The 10,745-nt window shown below is 39.7% G+C and overlaps 2 protein-coding genes across 2 annotated transcripts; one reads left to right on the top strand and one right to left on the bottom strand.

Annotated features, from left to right (window-relative positions):
• The first annotated feature begins 906 nt into the window (after nucleotides 1-906).
• LOC123876065 (titin-like) lies at nucleotides 907-5,893 on the top strand. The gene is made up of 2 exons (XM_045922192.1): nucleotides 907-1,036; nucleotides 3,170-5,893. The coding sequence occupies exons 1-2, from the start codon at nucleotides 907-909 to the stop codon at nucleotides 5,635-5,637; spliced, it is 2,598 nt and encodes an 865-aa protein (XP_045778148.1). The 3' UTR covers nucleotides 5,638-5,893.
• A 3,113-nt stretch (nucleotides 5,894-9,006) lies between these two features.
• Nucleotides 9,007-10,632, bottom strand: LOC123876100 (UPF0587 protein GA18326). Its single transcript, XM_045922234.1, has 3 exons — nucleotides 10,289-10,632; nucleotides 9,868-9,987; nucleotides 9,007-9,341 (listed from the first exon to the last, which is right to left on the bottom strand). Exons 1-3 carry the CDS (start codon nucleotides 10,536-10,538, stop codon nucleotides 9,226-9,228), a joined length of 486 nt encoding a protein of 161 aa, XP_045778190.1. The 5' UTR covers nucleotides 10,539-10,632; the 3' UTR covers nucleotides 9,007-9,225.
• Between the last annotated feature and the right edge of the window lie 113 nt (nucleotides 10,633-10,745).

The following is a 10,745-nucleotide window of genomic DNA, read 5'->3' as shown; positions in this document are numbered from 1 at the left end:
TAACACTGCGAGAGATACTTTATTTTCAAAAGGCTGTGATACACAAGCGGACTGGACAAGGATTCTTTTTCACGAAACAAGGGGTTCTTTATTTTACCATGGAAGTGATGGAACCCTAAAAAGAGGTATGCTATCATCATTAGCTTAAACAACATGTAATTCCTTACGTGTAAGGAATTGAAGCATCAGATGCATGTTGGTAGTTTGCGTGCGTTTGTTTAGGATTACATAAGCGCACATACACATCAATATTGTGCTATTAAAATTATTTGCGGAACGGAAGGACGGAAATAGGAAAGAAAGTAATATGGATAAGTAGGCCCTGATAATCATTTTTCAATCAATGTATTGTGAAACAGTTTTTAACCCCAATAATAAGTGTAAATTGAAAATTTACAACAGCCCCGACAAGTGAAGGTTACTGTAACTAGAAAAGAGCTGATAACATTCAAACGGCTGAACCGATTTTCTTGGATTATAGCTAAGAGCACTCTCGAACAAGCCACAAACCAACCATACAAAAAAAAACTAAATTAAAATCGGTTCATTAGTTTAGGAGCTACGATGCCACAGACACACACGTCAAACTTATAACACCCCTCTTTTTGGGTCGGGGGTTAAAAAAGTGGAGGTTTCCAAAAATATTTTTTGCTAATGTATCGAGTGGGATGTGAAATGAAAGAGGAGAAAATTGTGAGCTCATGAATATAAATGTACAACAACATTAAAATATACCAAGCGACAGAAAAACAATTTTACTCTAATATATCGGCGTTTATTAAATACGATCGCAGACGGGTTTTAGTTTTCAACTTTTTTTCTCTGTGGTCACCAGCCACGGGGAAGGACTGGTAATGTCGGACTCCTACCGACTAAAACCTCACGAAGTTCCATCCCACGCTGAAGATGGAGCACGAGGGACCTGAAACCAACAACTCCTCATTACTCCGTCAGCGGGTGTCCGCCGAAGCAGACCCACCACTGGGACACTACGTGCCTCCAAACACACTACGCCAACCAACTCGAAGACCGTACTGTGAGCGACGGATCGCCCCGTGTCCATCAATCACAGGTCTTCGAAGGAAGGCCGATTCCCTCCATGTTCCCAATCCTTAATATCTCCAGCGAGCAATGCTCGTGACCAAACTGGACAGACGACAAACTGGATCCAAAGTTGGCCTAACCAAGTCATAATACCTACTAATGAAATGATAGATAGATAGATAGAAACACTTTATTGCACACAAAAACACATGTAAAGGATAACAACACAGTAAAAGAAAACAGAAAAAAACAATTGTGTGCAAAGGCGGCGTTATTGCTTGGAGCAATCTCTACCAGGCAACCTTTGCTGAAAGGAGAAGTTCTAGGAAGGAGGTTGGATATGGAAATGGTTCTGTATATAAAATTATGTAGAGCTAGTTTAGAGATACGAAGTTTTTGGACGCGTTAGACCGCGTTAAACTTTACTCAATCTCTTTGTAACAAGATTGCCCCTTCCATAATGGTCGGGTAATCCCGAAGAGAACATAATTCGCCCTATATAAATGAAGTAACCCAACTTGATATTGGCATTTGGCAATGGCAGAGAAAGTTAGCCACCCATCACGCCGATATAAAAACCACTGACGCTTCCTTGCTCATATCATTTGATACACACGCATGCGCGCGAACGACTGCCGCTACACAATATGCAACACTTATCGGTACGTACAACACAAAAAAAAATACGCGACAAAAATGTGCAGTGATAAAAGTGAAAAAGTGGCCTTGTTTTGGTGATTAGTGATGTTTATTCGTGAAAGAGTGATGTTTAAACTAAATATCTGGGTAATGTACAGAAATGCAATAATTATACAAAATACTAGATGGCGCCAGTAAAGTCCTGAATCGCACTTGATTCCCACATCTTTTTTACACAATGAAGATTATAAAGTAATAAGTAATAGTAAGAAAGTAATAGTGAGAGACGAGAGTATAAATAGTGTTCAAACATTTGAACTTTTTACGTTCTTAATTATTGCTATAGATTATCTCGACGATTTTATAATAAATCTGAATGGCAGTTAAGTTCACATCTAGTGCGATTGTCGTAGGTATTTACTACAAATTCAGACTGCAAGTTTTAAAAAAAAACTTTGAATATATTTTGGTTTTACCGGCAAGCTATTTTTGCAAAATCATGACTATTTATATGAATACTTTATAGTTTACCTAAAAATCGTGATGACTATTTATTACAATGTGAAGAAAATCGAGTAGATAACTATTTTTCACATGCAACTTAGTTAAGTATCTAGCTAACAAAAAAAATCTAATGACCTACTTAACTGCCGATGCCGGACAAGATCCATGAATATACATAAAGCAAGGAAAGTAAAAGAAAACTCAGCCGTTTTTGTAAAAATTAATAAATTAAGCAAGTCATTAAGTATCAGGGGAATTCGAAGATGAAAGAAAAATGTTAGCGTGAGATGGATACACGCAACTCCGTTACTTCGCCAGTAAAAGTTTAAAAGTACAAGCGATTTGGAATATGCGTCTGCTCATAAATCATATATTAATGTATCAGAACAACGCACCTAACGATTCCATAATTCATATAAGAAAATTATATGAATTATATAAGTATACCTAATAGAATCTAGCTGATAATAATTTCATAACATGATTAATGTATAAATTAATCGAAATAAAATATATTATCTACTGTTTTTTTTTTAAATATGTTGAAAAATTCATCATCATCACATTCAAGAGAAGTAACGTAATGACTGTCTATCCCACTTTTGTGTAATTCAACCAATTTTGAAAAAAAAAATACCTAAATATACTACATAATATAAAATGTGAATAGAAGTGTCTAATTTTAAAAATGATTAAAATAAATTAAGAGCAAATTAAAGTACCTAACTAATAATAGCACTCATCCCTCGTTATACTCCCATGAATGCTATTATTAGTTAATAGCGACCCGCCCCGGCTTCGCACGGGTGGACATTTGTTTTTGCTATTTTCCGGGATAAAATATAGCCTATACGGATTCGGAAGAATCCCTCTAAGTAATGGTAAAAGAAATTTTGAAATCGGTCCAGTAGTTTTTGAGCCTATTCAATACAAACATACAAAAATACAAAGGTTTCCTCTTTATAATATTAGTATAGATTAGGGATTAAAGAGACGTTAATTTCTTTTCAGGCGGCACTCCTGATCACAGCGTTAGCGATCGTCTTCAATGACCGCGCTGTGGACGCGTGGATGCCCAATGTCACCAGCGCAGACCAGGTGGCAGTGGAGGCCAAGAACAACGCGGTGACGATCGTGGAAGGGCCCAAATATGAGACACCGCCGCAGCCCATCCAGCCGGTCATAGCGAACCAGGCGAACAGCCCGGAGCTCAGGCCCCCGAGTAAACCGCCCATCGTCACCGCGGACAAGTTCTTCCTCGACCTCCCCAAACAATATTACAACCCGGCGCAGAAGCCGCAAGCTCCACCGGTTCACCGCCTCTACACCAAAGACCAGCTCAAGCAGTTGAACTCAGTCTACAAATACTCCAACGCGAGGCCGATGCAGCGCGGCAACCTGTACTACAACAAGCCTCCACCCCGACAGCCGCTCCTCTTTGCCGCGACCACCGGCAAACCGACAGTAGCACAGACCCCCAAGTTTAGCATACCGGTCCAGACCATCAACGGCATCCGCACGGACTTCGTGCGACCCCCGCACCTCGCCAGCACCACGACTACGACCACCACGCCAACACCGACGACCACGAGGAGAATTCTACGAACGAAACGGATTTGGCCGAAGAGGATCCTAGAAAAATTTAATAACACCACCCAAAACATTACCGAAAATAGTAAGGATACCAGCACGGATGACGCAGACTTGGCTTCTTCCTCGAGTCGTCCGAGAATCAGTTTCGCTGATAAATCTGTGTCGACGACTACTTCTCAAACGACCACAAGAGGCTACCGCAGAGTTACCAGGACTTCTAAAGTAAAATACACAACACCAGCGAATCTTAATGATATAGAACCGAACGACTGGGTCCCAATTTTGCCATCACACTTCGCCAACCGAAAACCTAAAACCTCTCAAACCCCTATGAGTAGACGCTCGGATAGATATTTCGACAGCGACAGTTTCTCAGAGGCGAATGCGAAAAATTTACTCTACCTCCAATCATACGGTGTACTTCCAGAGAGTCATCCGGATCAGAATGTTGGGCCAGTTGCATCGGGGAGGAAAATGGTTTTATTTCGTAAAAAGAAAAAGGCAAATCCCTACGCATTTCCTCCCACGCTCCAGCAACCCCAGTACGCGATCTCCGCAGAGAGCACGAGAGCCGTTTTCAGCGCACCGCCGGCGCACACACCCGAGTCCTTCCTCTCTCCTCCTTTGAGTTACGATAACCCACAACCGGAAGAGAGTATCCCAAGTATCGTCAAACCGAGCCCCGTCACGAAGGTCAAGCATCACCACCACCATCACCATCACCGGTACGTAAAAACTGTGGAGAAGCCTGTCTCAGTTCCCGTTAAAGTCGAAGTGCCGAAACCGTATCCGGTAGAAAAGAAAGTTCCGGTACCCGTGCCCGTGGAAAAGGTTAAAGTTGTGGATAGGCCCTATCCCGTGCAAGTAGAAAAAAAAGTCCCTTATCCCGTCACCGTCAGAGTCCCGCAACCTATTCCCGTTAAGGTAGTAGAGAAAGAGTACGTGCCTAAACCGTTTCCGGTAGTCCACCACGTCCCATTGGTGAAGCACGTGCCAGTGAGGGTTCCGCACCCTGTGCCCGTACAAGTAGAGAAGAGGATCCCCTACCCCGTGCGAATCCCCGTAACCGTCGAGAAGAAAGTTCCGTATCCGATCACAGTCGAAAAGCAAGTTCCTTATCCGTATCCTGTCAAAGTCTATGTACCCCAGCCCTACCCAGTCGAAAAAAGAGTCCCCTACCCCGTCGAGGTTAAAGTAAAAGAGCCCTTCCAGGTCATCAGACACATAAAAGTACCAGTTCTCAAGCCTTACGCCGTCAAAGTCCCCCAGCCTATACCCGTCACGATCGAGAAAAAGGTTCCCTACCCGATCCGAGTGGAGAAGAAAGTCCCCTATCGCGTCGAAGTTTTGGTTCCTCATAAGGTCCACATAGAGAGAAAAGTCCCCGTTTACATCCCCAAACCCTATCCCGTAGAGAAGAAAGTTCCCTATCCCGTCAAAGTTCCTTACCCCGTTAAAGTTCCGTACCCGGTAAAAGTGCCCGTTAAAGTTCCGGTCGAAGTTCCCGTTCAGGTGCCTGTGTATATCCACCATCCTTTTCAGATCTTAAACCAGCAGGAGGGCGAGGGCGGCGGCGACAGTCAGTACTACAACTCGCAGTACAACTCGCAGTACGGATCCGCGGCGTCGGAAGGCCCGTACTACAACGACGGAGTGTCCGAGAGTCCGTATTACGGGGACGATGGAGAAGATGCCGACAGGATCGGACGCTCGGGCTCCGACCGCGTGACGAGTGCGCCGTTGCACACCGCGGTGACCGTCCACGGCAACACGGGCTACAACGCGGTCATATCGCGTTCTGACAGCGACGCCACTACCATCAACCCCGCGACTACGACGGCGCCTACGAAATCGTAGTTAGATACTACCAAAAGACTGAACAATGCATGTGACAATATGCGTAGATAATTTTTTGTGCGAGTGGCTCGGTGCTAGGTGTAGTGAAAATGGGTGATGCTGTGATATTTGATGAGTTATCATTTTTTAGCGAAGAGTAATTGTTTCTTTATTTATTTATTTAATTTTATTATAGTTGTTTACCGCCAAATATGTAAATAAGTTTTAGCAGAAAATAGCGTGTTTTTTAATTCAATTAAGAAAATCTTTTAGTAAACATCAGAATAAACTGTATTAAATTCCTCTGCTACGGCTTTAATTTGTATATTAAAATCAGAGGGGCTAATTATGATTGCTCAATGCACTCTTAAATCTTAAAAGTCCTTTTGATCTCAGTCATTTGTTTCGATCACCCGGTCTGTAAAATAAACAATATTAGTCCTTTCCAGTTTCATATGAAACCTACCGTCACAAATTATATAAATCATAATCGTTAATTAAAATTTCAGGCTAGATTTTCTTCACAAGCTAATTTTGCTGCTGGCGTTCGTTGACCGTATAAATAGGTATATAAGGTACTATAATTTTATTAGTGTTTTTACGTACAATTAAAGGAAATTCCGTTTAGTCCCTAGCGCCAATGATCAGCGTAAAAACTAAAAAGAAAAGTCGACAAAGCGTGTAACGTTTGTTTTAATTATTAAATTATCAATGCGTTATACAGTACCTAATCCTAGTGCACGTTGACGATTGATTGAAAACATCTTCCGGCTTTTGGACAGCTACTGTTTGATGAATAAAAGATTTTTTTTTGTGCAAACGACAACGCATTAAATATTATAATTAAATAATAATAATTAATACCGGAATCATGTACTGGATAACTGACAACCTACATAGCATTATAGTCATCACGCGTGACGAAATGTAAATATGTATTTATTTTTTGTTACATAAAATAAACCTTAATTTAAACTGACTGGAGGTGACAAAAATAAAAATGCTGTTTATTTTGTGTTTTTGTACTCGCGCTATTTGCAATAGTTTTCATGAATTTTAAGCAGAAAGAACTGAATTGATTTTAGTAAAACATCAAAGCTGTTTATTAAACCAAGTATACTTATGAATTCTCCGAAAAACTAAGCTAATGGAAAATAGTAAGTACCTCCTATGTACCTGCCAACTTGGTTTTATATTATTTTTATGACTAACGACGAACAGACAGACAAAAAGATTTATTTTTAAACAAATCAGGGCCCTTTTAGAAATGCGCTTTGCCCGGCATTTCAGCTGATCAAGTTTTTATTGCTATTTTATGGAAATGACGTCATATGCGCCGTGCATTCGCATTTCAGTGGCCTGTATATCTTTAACAGCTATTAATTATTTTGCCTAAGCTAAGCAAAAATAAACTGTACTTCTATGTTTCAGGCAAAATCCGTTGGAAGATGTGCAAGTGCATGACACTTTACAGAATCATTTGGTAAAGAAGAAAATTGTCAGTGAAAAAATTTGAGCGCAGCGAGCGTAAATGTTTTATTATGCACGTACCTAAATAAAATTCTTTAATTTATAGGAAACTAATTGTAGCTCACTCTAGTAGAGTAGGCTGAAAATCCTTTCTTGGATGGATGTGATGGAAGTAGGAGTCTATGGTTTAAAGAGAAAACTTTCATGCAAAATTCATTCATTCGATCTAATGGTAAGTGACGATTCGATTGAATGTGAGTCCCCTGGGTAGCGGACTTATTAGTGGGAAGTCCCGGGTTCGATTCCCGGCAGGGGTTAGGAATTTTATAATTTCTAAATCTATGGTCTGGTGTGGTGAGAGCCTTCAGCCGTGGCTAGTTAGCCCTGCCGCCAAGCGATTTAGCGTTTCAGTGCGATGCCTTGTAGAAACCAAAGGAGTATGGGTTTAATAAAAACTGTCATACCCCTTCATGTTAGCCCGCATCTATCCTAGAGTGTATCATCACTTACCACCACGTGAGATTGCAGTCAAGGGTTTACTTGCATCGATTTAAAAAAAGTCGACCCTTTCATAGGATACCCCACTTGGAATAGTTATCTTACTTTGAAAATTGAAAATACTAACCATTTGTTCATGAACACATTTTTTTTTAAATGATGTGACCACAAATTCACGGTTTTCGGATTTTATCCTTTACTTGTGCTATAAGACCTACCTACCTGCCAAATTTCATGATTCTAGGTCAACGGGAAGTAGCCTACAGGTTTTCTTGACAGACAGACAGACAACAAAGTGATCCTATAAGGGTTCCGTTTTTCCTTTTGAGGTACGGAACCCTAGAAAGTGAAATTCATGATGACGATTTAAATCAAGCACAAGTTTAAACCAGAATTTCAGTCAAATGACCAACCTAGACTAGTTATTTTCAACAGAAGTTATTGTACCCCATTGACTAAGAAAAAGAAGGTGGGTTCAAAAGTACCACCTTGCACCATAGAGTTCGCTATTTACAAGATAGGGAAACGTGCTATATTCTGATTTCTGTTACGTTAGTTAATTACGTTCGCAGGTCGCGCCTGTGAGCGATTTCCCGCGCCCGCTCGACTGTGACTAATTGGCGTTCGATGTGTTTCGACGTATGTCTGCGCTTCCTATTCCGTAGGGAGTATTTGTTTTTGTTGGCGTGCTAATAGGCGTTAGAACCATTGCCCACTGCGACTTTTCTCATTCCAATACAAGTTAGCCCTTGATTGCGATCTCACCTGGTGGTAAGTGTTGATGCAATCTAAGAAGCGGGCCAACCTGGAAAGGGTATGGCAGTTTTTATTGAACAAGATGTGTCAATACATTTTGTTAGTAGCACTAGAAAAATCGCCGAGGGTGATGACTCTTATGACTTAAAAGTCCTAAGAGCTATCTAACTACTACATACTTAAATTGCTCGCGACAGGTCGACATGGCAATCGGGGTGGGTGCACAGCCCGGCGCGGAATAGCGCGGGTAACGTGCGAGTGTGTGGGGCGTCTCCCAGCCTCATACCCGATTACCATTTCGACCTACCGCAAACTATACATACTAATTACTAACGCCTACAAACAGCTTTTCTTGTACTTTGGGTGCCATGAGATATTACGTCACAGCAGGGCAGAAAGAACTTTGTACCTTTGATAGACAAAAACCTGACAAACAGACAGACAGACCAACCGAAAAACGGATGGACAGTGTAGGCTTAATTATTACTAATCCCGTTTGCATCCTTCAGTTACAGAACCCTAAAATAACAATAATAGCCATCATAATACATATAAAAACTTTTATTTTTGATAATAAAATATTCCAAAGATTTATTTTAGAATTACTTAGAAATAAATAAATCATTATTAATGAATAGTTATAAGGTTTGAAAGGATGAAAATACCGAAACTCACATTTTTAGTCTCGTATCTATGTCTTCAATAAAAACACATGATAATGATATTTCACTCTTATTTAAATTAAGTTGAATTCAAATACAGGTTCAACCCATCTTTAATTCAGTACAATTTTTATCACTAGGCTAATGAGCCGTTTCAATTTAAATTAAACTTATAAGTAAGTTGACTTGAGCTTTTAATTTAAATTAAACTTATGACAGTAGACTACTTGACTTTAACAAACTGCCACTCTAGTTCGTAAACTCCCACTGAGGTCTTGTTCTTTTCGTCGTAGTCCACCCATTCCTTTTCTGACAAATCTATGTCTTCAAACTTTTTTCCTGAAAAAATGCAAAAGTATAGCATATTATTCTTCATCCACTTTGACAATTTCTAAGTTACTAAATGAAGCCTGTGACTTTGTCTGTATGGATTCAGATTTTACAATAATCCCATGGGAATTCAGATTTTCTGGGATAAAAAGTAGTCTATACCCATCTCAGACATGCAAGCTATAATCAACAAATAACAAGAATTAGAGTATAGCTTACATCAATATTGGTTAAACTGATGGGCAGTGAAAGGTAACACACTTTTGCTTTGTAATTTTGTATGGATGGATTATTTAAACCATTTTTTAAATCAAATAACTAAATAAATAAGTGTCTTCCTATAATTTTGAATGAACTACTTTTTCTTATCTCAAACTCTGGTATGGCTATTTTTTATATTTTTTTATTTAATTTCATTCTTAATACCCCTCCATCTTGTCATGTTCTGAATGCCCATCCCTCTTGTCATATCAGAGGTTAATAATTTATTTAAAAACAAGTTTTGTAGGATTTTTTAAAAATAAATTTGGTATACCATAATCCTCAGCCTCTGCTATCCAGCCTGACTTTGGCTCAAAATCAACAGGCTCCACACCTCTGCAGTCAAATGTCACTATGCTCTTGTATTTACCAGCATCATTGTTTGAGAATGCTCCTAGAATAACCGAATATATGAGAAGTCTCTGATCTACTTCATTAGAAATACTAAGGAAACATCACTGGCAAAGTAGTGTAAGTGACCGTGCAATCTGCGAATTTGTGAGCAGTTTTATCAACTACATTAAAACCGCACCCAAACTGCAACTTTTTCTTTGGCTTGCAGACAGTCTGTACTGTCCCTAAATGGTGAGACTATTGAGGCCAGCCGCTAATACTCTTTTATTTATTTATGACTTTAAAAAAATAACAATCAGCCAAGTATAACGAAGATGAAAGGTTAGGTTATGTCAACATACCGTTGCTCCCTTCGACGACATCGATGCTGTTTTCCCTAGAACAGAGTTTACACTTGATAAGTAGGTTAGTCTCGGACCTGTTATGCTTTTGGGGTACTTTATCAGCTTCCGTGAGGTCGTGAAACTTCTCAGAAACTTCGCCACAACTGCTGCATTTCAGTTTCAAGAACCATTGATAATGTGGATGGTTTGTATATAACTTCTCTATTGATTCTAGCGTAGCTCTTATTTGTAGTGATATTTTCACCATTTTGGAGTGAATTTAAAGCTAATTCGATCCAAATTCAGAAGATTTAATTGATATCAAAAAATCAAAACAAGTTTTTCCAATAGAGCAACGTCAACTTGACATTGATGCATTTAAGTAACAGAGTATCAATAGTCCGTAATTAGGTTATTTATCTGTGTTTTCAATACTTTATACGATCCAATTTGATCGACACCGACTTCCGAATTG

This window comes from Maniola jurtina, chromosome 21 (assembly GCF_905333055.1).
Source record: "Maniola jurtina chromosome 21, ilManJurt1.1, whole genome shotgun sequence".
Taxonomy (NCBI): domain Eukaryota; kingdom Metazoa; phylum Arthropoda; class Insecta; order Lepidoptera; family Nymphalidae; genus Maniola; species Maniola jurtina.
This window is presented reverse-complemented; position numbering and strand designations above follow the sequence as displayed.

Excerpts from the sequence above, each read along its gene's own strand:
- LOC123876065 (XM_045922192.1), top strand. The coding sequence starts at position 907 with ATGGAGCACGAGGGACCTGAAACCAACAACTCCTCATTACTCCGTCAG. Across the intron at positions 1,037-3,169 it reads ACCAACTCGAAGACCGTACT|GGATTAAAGAGACGTTAATT; the intron begins GTGAGCGACGGA and ends AGTATAGATTAG.
- LOC123876100 (XM_045922234.1), bottom strand. The coding sequence starts at position 10,538 with ATGGTGAAAATATCACTACAAATAAGAGCTACGCTAGAATCAATAGAG. Across the intron at positions 9,988-10,288 it reads TGTCGTCGAAGGGAGCAACG|GAGCATTCTCAAACAATGAT; the intron begins GTATGTTGACAT and ends CGGTTATTCTAG. Across the intron at positions 9,342-9,867 it reads AGCAGAGGCTGAGGATTATG|GAAAAAAGTTTGAAGACATA; the intron begins GTATACCAAATT and ends GCATTTTTTCAG.